The sequence below is a fragment of the Lynx rufus genome, unplaced genomic scaffold (assembly GCF_022079265.1).
Source record: "Lynx rufus isolate CCGP_SWC_20201006 ecotype Redwood Valley unplaced genomic scaffold, mLynRuf1.p SCAF_13, whole genome shotgun sequence".
Classification (NCBI taxonomy): Eukaryota; Metazoa; Chordata; class Mammalia; order Carnivora; family Felidae; genus Lynx; species Lynx rufus.
In genome coordinates, this window is record NW_025814827.1 from 13,542,593 (window position 1) to 13,557,261 (window position 14,669).

At 50.2% G+C, this 14,669-nt stretch overlaps 1 protein-coding gene across 1 annotated transcript in view; it reads right to left on the bottom strand.

Annotated features, from left to right (window-relative positions):
* TLN2 (talin 2) overlaps nt 1–14,669 on the bottom strand; it is a 199,780-nt gene that overhangs the window by 31,543 nt on the left and 153,568 nt on the right. Inside the window, exons 44-49 of the mRNA XM_047075024.1 lie at nt 11,874–12,040; nt 10,837–11,020; nt 7,441–7,566; nt 7,117–7,233; nt 4,658–4,843; nt 905–1,012 (exon numbers count right to left, since the gene is read on the bottom strand). Of these exons, the coding sequence (XP_046930980.1) occupies nt 905–1,012; nt 4,658–4,843; nt 7,117–7,233; nt 7,441–7,566; nt 10,837–11,020; nt 11,874–12,040 (888 nt within the window). The remainder of the gene's footprint in view (nt 1–904; nt 1,013–4,657; nt 4,844–7,116; nt 7,234–7,440; nt 7,567–10,836; nt 11,021–11,873; nt 12,041–14,669) is intronic.

Below are 14,669 nucleotides of genomic sequence, written 5' to 3' on the forward strand. Positions count from 1 at the left end.
AAATGAAAAATCTCAGGGCTCCACAAATGAAAGGTTTACGGTTGTCTGTGGCCTGGTGGTGATCTTTTTTTGTTTTTGTTTTGTTTGTTTTGTTTTTAAGGTTTGGGAAGGAGCAGTCAGGGAATGTGGGGCATAGTCAATTCTCTTCGGAGGCTGTGTCTGACTCCTGGACAAATTCTCTCAGGGCCTGCCCCAGACCTCCCCATGGCGGGTTTTGACAGAGAGAGACACATAGCAAATACATTTCTCGGTTGCTCAGAGTTTGGCCCTAAGGATCTGTGGGGAACCTAAGTCGGTATAAGCCCGAGGCTCCCATGTGGACAGTTCCTATAAGCCATGACCACTGTCCCCACCTCCCCTTCTGGCATTTTCCCTACCAGCCTTCTGTCTCAGCTCCAGGTGGGCACTCTAGGCTGACAGGAAGGTCATCAGAGGAAGGGAGGCATCATTCCCAGTGTGGTCTGAGTACTCATTCAAGGATAAGAGGCTGGTAGGTCACCTGCAGCACGGGTGAAATTTCTCCTTAACTCGTCATGGAGGCCAGGGTGGCTCTTTCTGGAGCTTTCCCTGTCCTCGCAGGAAGGCCGGGGTCTTCCTAACAGGACCTCCCAACGTTGTTTCAGTGGTGGCTTTGCCTGTCCCACCCTCTGGCATGCTATTCTTGCCTCTTTGGTGCCAAGAGCGAGCCTGGCTCTCCTGGATGCTAACTGCAGCTTCTTCTAGAGCCTTCATTCATCTCCATGTGCTGAAGTAGTGTGATGCTGGGCACTTTCTAGCTCCATCCACCCCCAGTCTCCCAAGTGGAGCCCGCACAGCGCTCTACGAGGTACTTTCCTGAGGAAAGGATGGTCTGCATCTGAACAAGCTCTTCCCCAGTCCTGGCCCGGCCCACGCCCCTCCTCACCACCAAGACGTGCTCGAGAAGGTCCAGGTAGCCGAGGGTGCACTCCGTCCCGTATCGCAATGCTCTCGTGCGCACCTCCTCGCTGACATCAGGGTGAAAGGATGCTTGCTGGGGAGAGAAAGGAATGTGGACATCTTAAACAGGAAGAGCCAGCTGGTGAGTGGACCAAGGAGTAAGGGGGGAGGGGAAGGCACCTGCCTAGCAGTGCTGACCAGCCCTGCACCCCAGAGGGAGGAGACCTTGATTCTGGAATTCTCTCTGCCTTGCCCTCAGCGACCTCCCTGAGAAGCCTTCCGTGACTCCCTGGATAGAGAAGGTGGCCTGCCTCCGTGTTCTCCTGTTAACCTCACACCTGTGTCCACGGCAGGTTCTCTCGCCACATTTTGTGTCTTGCCTTTTTTAGTGCCCTGGAGCCAGACGGAAGCACCTGAGTCCTGTCCCTCCTCCCATCCTTTCTCCCTGTCCCCTTCTATTGCACTGTAAGAAATTCCACATGCACTAAGAAGCCCAGGAAAGGGTCATGATTAGGGCTTACAGCAGGACATGTGCTGGCTGTCCCAGGGTGTGCCTGCCTTTCTCCAGCAGCATGGCGGGGGGGGGGCGGTTCCTGAAGCCCCTCTCTGTTCACAGGCTGATCACACTCAGGCCCTCACTCCGTGGCCTGACCATGCTGCACTCACAATGTCTCCTCTGGCTCTTGGGAAACTTCAGATGGTAAGCTCCCCACTACCCTCAGAGGGGCCGTAAATAACTCATCTCACATTATGCGCGGTGAGATAAGCAAACAAGGACGTATGGTTAATACAGCACCCTGTGCTTTTTTTCTTGCACTTGTGACCTGTTGGCTTCATTCAATCCTGATATAACAGATGACACGCCCATTCACAGGGTTACCAGGTTAATCACAGTTAACTGTATTTTTGAAGAAACAATAAAACAATTTTTAATGTTAATTTGAGAAACGCCATTTTTTATTTGCTAAATCTGGCAACCCTGCCCAGCCTTTCTTCCTTCCAAAGCCTTACCCTGGAAAGAACTTGGGGCTTATAAGAACACATTCAAAACTGCAAATACATCGCAAACCAGGACACGTTATGAATCAGACATTAGGATAAAAAGTCAAAGTGGTGGGGGATAGTGACTAGCCTTCACGTTTGTTCCGCTCAAGCCTTTCCATCTAGGATTGGGGGATGCTGGTGGGAACACCTGTGGGTGCTCCCCTCACCTGCTCCCCCAATACACCCCAGAAAGAGTGGGGATAATCTGAGTGGCCAGGATCTATCATTACTGAGCTCAGTTTTGCCCACCTGAGGACTAACGGGCCGTGCCTTTAACCACTGCCCTGTGTCTCTAAGTGTGAGAATGGAGCCCATGTCTCGGGGAGGACACAGGCTATGATGCTACCTCTGGTATGGAGTGTGTCAGATCCCAATTTAGAGTTGTATGGGGACTGAGGGTGGGTGCTCTTGTCCACTGCTGGTGGCTCTAACCAGGCAGAACTCTTTGGGAGAGCAATCTGGCACGAATTAAAATGCCAGACCATCTGACTAATTCCACTCCTGGGAGACGTGCCTAAGGAAATTATTCAAAGCATGGAAAAAACAGGTATGCCCAAAGATGTTCCTGGCGGTACGGTTTATGCATTATTTAAAAATGCAGACAACTGAAATTTCTGGTAACAGGGTAAAATTATATTCATTGACAGAGTATTTGTGGTCATTAAAGAGTCAGTTATAAGGACTCAGAGCACCAGAGACCAGAGCCATACGACATTAGCTGTAATAGTTGATTGTATTGTATATAATGCAGACATATGCACATGTAAGTAAGACGAGAAACAGACACAAGAATTAACTCAGGGCGTGGGGCAGCCCTTGTCGCCACCTGAGCATTTAGTGTAATCCTCCTTTTCTGATAAAATGAGCCAGGATGTAACTTCCTGCGCTTCCCTTTTTGCCCCAGCCACCCTGCTCGGCCCCAAAGGCAGTGCTCCAACATGCCAAGTTGGCCTTCTGGCTGGATATAAGGGCTTCTTCTTGATCCAATGCTTGGTCTCCCTGATTTTCTATATACTCCTTATTGCACGTCCTTTCTGGCAAGCTGCCTCATTTCCTTGCTGCACTAAGTCTGCTAAATAAGTGCTCTCCTAACAGAAGTCTCAGAGCTCAGCACTGACACTTGTCATCCAAGTCTGGCTTTGAGGTATGAAGCTCCGGCTGTTATTTCGTCCTGCAAAGTCAGGGTGGCCTGATCCGGGGGCAGGAAGACAGAGAGGAGCAGAGGCTGTGCAAATGGCACCTGTCCTTATCCTCCTCCCCTGAGAACAGGGGTATGTGTGTCAGAAAGGGACTTGAAAATCGAGCCGCCTTCCCTTTCCCCCTTAATCTATTTCCCCTTTTCATTTCAGGTCTATAACACGGAGACAAAGCACTTGTCACTCATCAACCTCAGCGTCCTTAAGAGAGGAAATAAGTGTGTGACTATGGTCATTCCCCTTAAACTCTCCAAGCCTGTTTAATCATCCATCAACTTGGGGTGATCCCTGGTGCCCTTCCCCTCCAGGATCCAATGACAGAATATGCATGCCAGCCTTCCCTGCATGTCATGGTGGCATTCAGACCTTACCTTGCTAGAAAAGTACTATTTTCTGATTGAGGCCGTAACCCCTCTGGAAAGTTGTCACTTCTGACAGGGCAGATTCCATTAAGTACATCAAAACTGCAAACACGGCTTTAGGAGAGTCTAAATCCCTGGCACAGCACACATGGTTCCCCATGAAAGTGGCCCTTCCACCTTCTACTGTCTTCTCCTCCCCCAACCCCCCCACACCGTCTCCCGTGCCTGGTCCTCACACACCCATTCCTTCAGGCTGGCTGCCTCACCGTCCCTCTCCCCAGTCACCTCTCACCCATCCTACCTGCTTATTGGACCTGGCGCCAGCTTTCCCACAACTGACTTCCCCACAAAGAACGGCCCTGTCTCCTCAGACCCCAAGCTGCAACAGCTGCTTTTTCAACTTCTGTGACTCATCCCCAACCCGCTCACCATGGCGGGGGGTTATCAATCAATCTGAGCAGAAGCCAGAGTCTCTGGGACCCAGCTGTCCCCAGAAGGGTGAAGGTCTGGTGTGGGGTGCTCAAGGGGGGTGGTGGGAGGGCTCTTATGACTCACTTTCTTAATAGATTAAAAAAAAATAAAGTAAAGCTTGTAATGGTCAGGTCCCACCAGCGCCCTCACCAAGGATGGGCTCAGGGCAGCTACCCTGCTTGTCTAGCCAAGGATCACGAGAGTTTCTGCAAGATGTCTGGCACAGATAGCGAAAAGGGCTGTTCCCCAACATTCTGTCTTGTTCCTCTGACTCACTTCCTCCCCCAGTCATGGCAGAACCTCTCCTGGCCCAGAATGCTGACCTGCAGAGGCTGGAAAGGGGGGCAGGTACAAGTGGGATGTGTTTTTTGTTCAGAGGGCCAGAAGCCTCTTCACCTCTGTCAGAGCAGGCATCCTGCCTACTTGGCAAGAACGGAGAGGAAAAGTGGGAGGGTGAGCTAGCAGGCTGACTCCATCCCCTCTCAAACACAAAACTACCCTGGAGAGTCATTTCCCATGGGCTCTTCGGCACGCATTTCGTCACCGAGTTTGAGGTACTGAGCTGCTCCCTTCTGCACACGGCCGGCCCCTCCCTGGCTCCAGACTAAACCAAATAGTCGTGACAGGGCATCATCCGGCCACCCAAAACAACGCCAAGGCCTTTACCTTACAAGCCGTCAGCATATCTGACACGGCTTTACGGCTCAGGTTGGCGGTGGCAATCACATCCTCCTGTCTGCATGAGTTCCCAGCGGCCACGGCTTTGGCTGTTGCCATGGTGATGCCTTTCGTCATCCTTATCGATTCTTCAGGTGATGATGTCTTTTCAGGCACCTCTTTTGACTGGAACACCTGGAAGTTGGAAATACAACAGGTGGAAAAAAAAATGAAAGAAAAAAGACAAAGACAAAAATAATTGGTTCTTCTCTGACCAGGATGCTGCTCATGGTCTGAAAACTGAGCCAGCAACAGGAAGAAACCGTCAAATGGCAGGAAATTAGAAATTTGAGTAATACTATTCTTGCTTTCAGGATGCTAGCACGGATAAGTCTTGCACACCTGTACTCGGCCTTCAAGGGAACCATATGGTGAGGGAGACAGGTCTACAGCATTAACCTGTTCGCCTGCGGAAACAGACCCTCGGTATTTGTAAACTCTCCGGGGGAAGGTGGTGGTGTGGCTTCCCAGTTCTTGCCCCCCTCCCTGCTGGGGCTTCGGCAGCTCCCGGAAATTCTGCAGTTCTGATGCTGGTTCCTGGGCAGGACGGACCTGGACGCATCCCTGTGAACTCCCCTTTCTTTCTTTAAGAGGGTGTGGGGTTGGGGGAAATGAAGCATTCAGTTTCTTCTATTCTTAGCTTGTCTTACAAATATAACTGCATAATTGTGTGGAGGCGTTCGTGTCGAGGGCGCCACAGTGACACTGTGAATTATTTAAAACCACACACGCGCACACACACACACACACATACACACCACTCTTTAGAGAAGCTGAAATAATTAACCGTGCTGAGTGAATATCCCACTTTAAAATTCCACCTGTCAGTCAAGCCAGCCATTTCTGCTTCAAGCCCATCTGTCTTGTCTCTCTAACATGAGTGATTGGTGCCAGGGGCTGTATGTTGCATGTGCATCTGTCCCTGCACATGAGTACTCCTAAACCAGTTGGGGTTGCTCTGTCCTCAGCCCCAGGCAACCACCTTTCAGCCAGGTAGTTTTCCCTGAGGCAAAGGGGAGAACCCAGCCAGCATCCTTGCAGCCTGTTAACCAGCACCAAACATCACCAGCCCCCTAAAAATGGGCAGGTGCAATTAAGCTACCCAGGACCATGCCTGAACGCTCAAGGGGAACGAATACCACATGTATGGAACCCTTTGCATTAATGTGGCCCTTTAGCACATGCTCCTTTGGAAACTTCCCACGTCCGCGGAGACACACAACCTCTGTCAATTCCAAACCACGTTGGCAGACTTCGGTTGACCGTGGGTAATGTCCCAGGAAAGCTCCCAGTTTCAAATCTCTTCCATTGCCACCATTAGCCCCACCCACACCTATCAGAATACAGACCCGGACTTTTGATAGGAAACATACAGCCCACAGAGGCAGGTGAGCGTCAGGAGGCAGTGCTTAACGACACCACCTGCAATTTTCAGTTTTTTCTTTGTGCAAGAACCGGGTTTAACACCAAGCAAGACCGGCTTAATTAAAAACAGGACAAGAGAACGCAAGGCTCAATCACCAACAAAACCCAACAGAATTGCTGCTTTATACTGCTGATCCGCAGGGGCCTTTGGCCTTCCCAGGTGACTCTCTAAAGACGCAGAGTAGCTGGAAGCAAAAACAGGTCCCCTGCTCCCCGCAAAGAGAAACCGAATCTGTGATCAGACCTCCAGTTAGAAAGAAATCTGTTTGAAACCCTCATTTTCAGCACATTTCTATTTCTAGGGATTAGGGTGAGTCAATCCACAGCCATCACAGGATCAAAAGAACAGGAGAGAATATCCATATCACAGGAACACCGGGACACCCTCACTATACAATGCGGGAACACAGCAAGAAAGAACACGCGGTCAATTTCTTGGAGATCAGAGGGACCACGCACAGAAAGATGCTGAATTTTACAGGCCAGTATCTCAGGTAAAGGCATTTGTGTTTTTCTAACAGGGCACCTCACCCTCTAAAATCCGTATGTGGGCAGCCGTGTGAGCTGATGCCAACGGCACTGGGAATCAAGAGGTGCTGGGTGGGCCTACACGCCATACACATCATTTAAGCTCAAGGTGACAGCCAACACCCGTACCGAGTTTTCCCTTTGCCGGCAATCTTCTGTAATGCTTTAGTTTCAGTTCCAGTTTTAGTGGAACTAAACCTGAACAGTCCTAAGTGACACATTTTAATTGATTTCTTAATTACAAATTGATTGTAGACAAACGCTGACGAGATCGGTTACACCCGGGGCCTCAATTATGCAAAGCTGCCCGCAGGCAGGTGAGTTGGCCTCCCGGGCTCAGGTGCCCCAGGTAAAACCTCTTTATGCTACAAATCACTGAGATGTCTGGGGGGGGGGGGCGCGGGTGTCAGCTCTTGCACGTGGATGCCCGAGGGAGGTGACTGCTGGCTCCTTACCGTGAGCTCCTGTTTCATGTATTCGATTGTGGCCTCGAGCGCCCGTGTGCCCCGGGTGGCCTCGTCCTCCACTGCCTTTACAGTCTTGAGGAGGGAGGTGACATTGGTCACCATCACCTGCACAGGAAGGAGAGGCCGAGAGAAAATGAGGAGCACCCTGAGGTCTACTCCCCGCTCCTTTTAGTTCTGGCTCTGATGCCAGGAGGACAAAACGCTGCTGAGCAAGGAAGGCGCTCAGATGCATATGTTCCCATTATTCTTGGGTGTGCTTCTCTCATTCTGCACCGCCCGCCACGCCTGTCCCTGCTTGGCACCCCGCTCTACCTTGGCGGCCCCCTTGAGCTGGTACATGGAGGGGTCATCGGCAGGCTTGCTGGCGGCCCCCTTGGTAGCACCTATCAGATCTGAAAGGGCCTTGGCCACGTCTTTGATGGCATTGATCAACACCACCTGAAAGAAAGCAGACAGCCCAGGTGAGCAGCCCCAGCGGTCCCCTGCGGGCAAGACCAAGAGCACACGGCCCCAGGGCCAGGCGCGGGCATCCGGGAGGCCAGTCTCTATCTCGGCAGCTCCACGGCCTGCAGCAAGGCAGACTCCCCAGGAGCCACCCCTGAAAATGCTGACGCAGGATCCCCGAGGGAGGCTGACGCTGAGCCGGAAGACAGACCCCACACACACCCAGCACGTTCGGACACCTCCCAGCCGGCGGTTGTGACGACAAGTTGCCTAGGAAAGGAGGCGACCAGCTAAGCAGACGCCTGAGAGGCAACGCTACTCACCCGGACCCTGAACTGGTAACCCCAAACGTGGAGAACAAAACGCAAGCCTCGTACCCTGGCCTCCAAGGCGTCCGTGGCATCCTGCCTGCGTCTCCAGCTTTGGTTCGTAGGATTCTGTGACTCACTCAACATGCTACGGGCATACGGGTCTATCTTCCCCAGGACAGATCCCCCTCGTTCCTCCTTCAGGGCCTCTGCTCTTGCTCTCCTCATTACTCACATCTCAGCTCACACGTCGGGCCCTTCGAGACCTTTCCTGACCACTCCCCATCCCCCACCCCCCACCTGAAATTCCATCAGCGCGTCCTTATTTACAGCATGTATCAGTACGTGGAACTGTTGTCTTCTCCCCCCACTTGGATGTGAGCTCCAGGCGGGCCAGCCTGGACTTGTGTGTGTTGTGTTTTGCTCTCGGAACGGGGCCTGGCCTGTAGCAGGCACTCAGTAAATACTCACGGAGTGACTGCATGGATAGGTGTGCACCCTAATTACGCCGGACAGCATGTGGTATCTTCCCTCTCGTGACTCAACAGAGAACACAGGCCACCTTTACAGTGTGTGTGTTGGACCTGGGGTCTGAAGCACCAGCCATACTTAGGAAAGACGTGACACTGAATGCATAACACGAGTCTTCTTAGCTCCTGCTGCTGTAATCGCACCAACTTCCCTTTACTTGAGGGCAGTGTTCCAAGCGCTGAGCCATGTGCGCTACCCATGCCCTCACTTAATCCTCACCCCTGCTGTTTCAAGTGGGAGCTACGGTGCTCCTGTCCACACTGTCTCAGGGCCTGGGAGCGGCAGGGCTGGGATTCAGACTCTAGTCAGCATGATCCCAAGGGTTATGGTCTTAACCTTCACACTTGGATTATGCTCTAGGGCTTTGGCTCCTCACGTACAAATGGTATTGGCAGTGCCACTGTATCTCACTGCACGGCTGTGAGGGTGGCTGCGTAACATACATGAGAACACATCAGAAACTCTAGTGTCCCAGATGGCTGGGGAGCACAGTGACACTGTGCCTCTTCCCCTCCCACCTTTCAGGCTCCATCCCGTGCCTTCTTACCCTCAGGGTACATGGAGCCTCTGGCAACCTCTGAAACCAAGGGGCAGAAGGGGATCAGCTCCTGAGGAAGGGCTGACGGGTGTGGACCTCACTCACACTGATTCTGGTCACCACAGCGGGGAGGGGCAGCCAGGGAAGAACAAGGGACAGCGAGCAAAGTGTGCTGTTAACACCCAGCATGCACCGTCCCATCCCTGGTCACTGGGCATCTGACTGGTGAGTAGGCACATTTTTCTGAAAGGATATTTTCCACTAGAGATCTCATTAGCAGTTGGGGCTCTAGGACATCTACTAGACCATTTGGGAGTGAAGACTAAATAATTCGATACATTTCCGTGTGTTCAAAGACTTAAATGCTCCCCAGCCAGTTCACTCTTCCTAAGGCTGAGCCAGGCTCGGAGAGTGTGGATTCCAACCTCACTGAGCGTTTTCAAGCTTTTCCTTCCTCCACTGGGTAAGAACAATACCACAGGTAGGCATTTCTGTGAATGCTTCAAATTCCAAGGGGCAGCCAATCGGAGCTCAGATGTTATCAGAGAGAAATCCAGCAGGAGGAGCGAAATGGCCACACGTGGAATGTTTCCTCATGGAGCTCTGCTCCACTGGAGGATGTCGGGCAGGGAAGGGTCATGGTCACATGCGAGCAAAGCTGACGGCCTTGTGTTAACCACAACAGTAGCTGTCGTCAACAGGGGCACTGGATGGTAGGCGGCTTCCAATCCAGTTTTGTCCACGTGGACCAAATAGACGAGCTAACTGAGAGTGGTTTAAGCAGTGAACACGGAGGTGTTTGCCATCTGATGGTGCTGGGATGGAGCAGAGGGGTTTTCGGTTCTGCCCTTGGGAACGGGTAGAGTCCATTACTGGTGGCCCTGGTTGGCTACTGGTTCCGTAACAGCTAAGGAGACATTTGCTGAGTATCCACCTTGCGCTGGAGCGGTGGTGGGTACTTGGCTCTCCGAGGTTAGCGAACTGTGGGTGCTGTCCCTCACCTGGACCACCAGGCTGAGGATGAAGGAGCGGGCAGACGGCGCTAAATCAAAGCGTGGTTGCAGGAGCAGAGAGCCCTTCCCAGCCCAGAGCTCGTCCCTCCCCGTCCCTCCAGAGCCAGACTTCTCAAGGGGTGTCCATACATGCTGGCTTCCTTCCTTTCCCTCACCGGGCCACTCCACACAAATGGCCCTCCGTGGCACGAGGGCCAGTGGCCAGCTCTCAGACCCTCACCTTCTCGACAACTCAGCCGTGCCTCCGGTGGAATGAAACATGCCCGCTCTTAGCATCAGGACCCCTGGCTTTCCTCCTAGCAGCTGCTGCTGCTCCTCAATCTCTCTGGGCATCCCTTTCTCCTTACCACGGTCTTAAATGGTGGCTTCCTCAGCTCTGCCTTGAACCCCCCTTTTTCTCTCGCCCCATGCTCTTCCTCTCCTATGGCTGTAGCCATTGTCTGTATGGCAACACCCCTGAATCCACATGCCCTTAACTCTGCAGGCTTATGCCCCCTCTCTAGTTCCACCTGCACGTGTGTCTAGCACGGTCCCACGCCGAACCCGCCTTTGTCTCCCCGTCCATGCCGGCTGTCTCCCCAGGGAGCCACCATCCACTCACTCATCCCGCCCTTTCCCTCTCCCATATACCCAAGGGGTCACTGTGCTCAATCCCTCACCAGTCATCTCTACCCTCGTGGCTGCCATCACAGTCTGTGCCACCGTCCTGCCAGGATAAATGCCTCCTAGCAGACCCCAAAGCAACAGACATACTCGCGCACCTACTGGTTACTGCAGAAGTTCCTATTTCGCCCTGGGCCTCTTCCGCGGTCTGCGGCGCAGTGTTTATGGGAACATGAGGGTGACTGACCCGCCCCCCGAGGCCCACCCATACCTGCGTCTCAGGGTCATTAGAGCCGAGGCTGGCGGCCCCCAGCTTGACCACTTCAGCGAGCTGGGTGATGGTGGCTGCCGACGACTGGGCTGCCTGGGCCAGCTTGTCTGGGGTGGACGCAGCCCCTGACACCAGCAGTTTCGTGTCCTCCACCAAGGCCTTGGCTGTCTTCAGAATGTTCTCCCTGAGAAAGGGGGGAGGGCAGAGGAGACGGGGACAGACAAAGGGCAAAGTTTGGCTACCAGCAATTAGGAAGCAAAGAAACCCTTCATACGGGGCTTTTTGTTACAGGGCTTTGAAAAAGAGAGGTGATGTGTTTCCCCTCCCTTATCAGGGGTACTCATTTTCTGTGTAGGAAAATTGGGAGAGGAGAGCAAAGTCAGCCTAGTATCCACCTAGTCGATTAATAGTAAACGTCCACGAAAGACTCAGGCCCGCCAGTTTGGCCCCCAACCCTGTAGCTCAGTGAGAGGTCAGCTGGGTCCTGGAATGGGTGACAGCATTGGCAATCTCCTCCCTAGCCCAGCCCTGGGACTGAAGAGAGAGGAAGAAAGGTGACAGACGTGTGGCAAGGCTACTGGGGAGGGGGGTGGTTCTCTAAGAGCAAGTGGAGACCCCCGCACCAGCCTCCAGGAGCAGGGCCTAAAGAGCCAGTCTGGGAGAGACAGGAGGCTCAGAGCCCCACTCCCCATTTATGTAAGAGCTAAATGTGGCTGTCCTGGCCACTCCCATGGGGGGTGGGAGCAAATGAGAGGCACATCTTTTCAGCTTGGCAAGTAGAAGATCAAAAAGCTGTCCTCTGCCAGAGCAGGCTGGGTTCAGGCTGTGAAAGGCACAAAGCTGGAACATGGCTACACGTTTACAGTTGGCAGGAAGGGCTTGTTTTGATTATGTGGTTCACTTTCTCCCCTTGAGCACCTTATTGAAATCAACATGGATAACCGCATTTCTGGCTTCTGAGCAGTCTCTAACATCCATCAGGCCAGCCTGAACCTCTCCAGATCCAGAAGCCCCCGGGACGACCTCCCCTCCCATACCTGTGGTCTGCAAAGGTCTCGTTGTTCTCTGCATTCAGGGTCCCTGCAGTCGCAAACATGATGGTGGTGTCCAGGTCGGCGATAATCCCAGACACGGCAGTGGCAGCGGTGATACATGCCTGGGTCCCCTTGTTCCCAGCCTGGAGAGCTGACAACACCAAGGACACCTGTAGGTACAGAGAGAATGCCAGGGGGAACAGGGAAATAAAAAAGATGTAACCCAAAGATTTTCAGACTCAAACATCACTGAAAAAAAAAAAAAAAACAACTCAAAAAACAGAAAAGGAGGGAATTCTTCCAAACTCGCTTTATAAAGCCAAAATTACCCTGATACCAAAGCCAGACAAGGATGCCACAAGAAAAGAAAATTGCAGGCCAATATGCCTGATGAACATAGATGCAAAACTCAACAAAATATAGTGAACTGAATTCAAAATGTTAAAAGGATCATACACCATGATCAAGTGGGATTTACTCCAGGGAGGCAAGGATGATTCAACATCCACAAATCGGTCCATGTGGTACCCCAACAAAGGATAAAAACCTTTTGATCATCTCAATAGATATAGAAAAAGCATCGGACAAAATTCAATACCCCTTGATAATAAAAACTCTCAACAAAGTAGGTATAGAGGGTATGTACCTGAACATAATAAAGCCCACATGATAATCCCACAGCTAACATCATTCTCAATAGTGAAAAGCTCAGAGCTTCTCTTCTAAGATTAGGAACAAGATAAAGATCCCCACACTTGCCATTTTTATTCAATGGAATATTGGAAGCCCTAGCCAAAGCAATCAGGCAATTCAGAGAAATAAAAGGAATCCAAACTGGAAAGGAAAAAGTCAAACCGTCACTATGTGCAGATGACATATTGTATAAAGAAAACCCTCAAGACTCCATCTAAAACTGTCAGAAGTCATCAATGAATTCAGTAAAGTTACAGGATACAAAAACAATACAGAAAAATCTGTTATATTTCCCTCATATGGAACCATCAGAGAGAAATTAAGAAAACAATCCCATTTATACAACCGCATTGAGAAGAATACAAGACCTAGGAATACATTTAACCAAGGAGGTCAGACACCTGTGTATAGAAAAACTACAAGACGTTAAAGAAAGAAGTTGAAGAAGACATTAAAGAAAGAAGTTGAAGAAGGCACAAATAAATGGAAAGATTCTCCATGTTCACAGATTGGAATAATCAATGTTAAAATGTCCATACCAGCCAAAGCTATCTACAGATTCAACACAATCCCTATTCAAATTCCAATGGCATTTTTCACAGAAATACAACAAACAATCCTAAAATTTCTACAGAGCCACAAATGACCCTGAATGGACAAAGCAATCTTGAGAAAGAAGAACAAAGTTGGAAGTATCATACTCCCTGATTTAAAACTATACTTCAAAGTTGCAGTAGTCAAAACATTATGGTACTGGCATAAAAACAGACACATGGATCAAAGGAACAGGCAGTCAAAGAATAAACCCAAGCATACAGTCAATTAATTTACGACAAAGGAGCCAAGAACATACAATGGAGAACGAACAGTCTCTTGAATAAATGATGTTGGGAAAATTGGACAGCTACATGCAAAAAATTTAAATTGGACCACTGTCATACAGCATACACAAAAATTAAAAAGGATTAAATACTTGAATGTAAGAAAGAAAACCATGAAACTCCTAAAGAAAACGTAGGCAGTAAGCTTCTTGACATAAGTCCTGGTGATGAACTTTAGAATCTGATATCAAAAATGAAACAACAAAAGCAAAAATGAACAAGTGAGACTACAGAAAACTAAAAAGCTTCTGCACAGCAAAGAAACCATCAGCAAAATAAAAAGCAGCCTACTGAATAAAGCATTTGCAAATCACATATGTGATAAGGGTTTAATGCCTAAGATATGTAAATAAAACATACAACTCAATAGCAGAAGAACAATCTAATAATAAAAATGAGCTAAAGATCTGAATGGACATTTTCCCAAAGAAGACAAACAGATGGGCCACAGGTACATGACAAGATGCTCAAAGTCATTACCTATCAGGAAAATCAAAACCACTATGAGATACCATCTCGCACCTGCTGGCATGGCTATTATCAAAAAGACAAGAAAGAACAAGTGTTGGTGAGAATGTTGAGAAAAGGGGGCCCTCTTGCAGTACTGGTGGGAATGTAAATTGGTGTAGCCACTAGGGCAAACAGCAGGGAGTTTCCTCAAAATATTACAAATAGAACTATCACATAATCCAGCAATTTCGCTTCTGGGTATGTATCTGAAGAAAACAAAAATTCTAACTCAAAAAGATATGTACCTCCAGGTTCACTGCAGCATTATTTACAGTAGCCAAGCATTGGAAACAACCTAAATATCCACTGACGGACGAATGGATAAAGAAAATATGGAACCTATCATCCAGTGGGATGTTATTCAGCCAGAAAAAGAATAAAATCTTGCCGTTTGCGACAACATGGATAGAGCTCGAAGGTCTAAGTGAAATAAGTCTGAGAAAGAAATGCCATTTGATCTCTCATATGTGGAACCTAAAATAGAATTTAAATTTTTTTTTTCAACGTTTATTTATTTTTGGGACAGAGAGAGACAGAGCATGAACGGGGGAGGGGCAGAGAGAGAGGGAGACACAGAATCGGAAACGGGCTCCAGGCTCTGAGCTGTCAGCCCAGAGCCCGACGCGGGGCTCGAACTCACGGACCGTGAGATCGTGACCTGGCTGAAGTCGGACGCTTAACCAACTGCGCCACCCAGGCGCCCCTAAAATAGAAT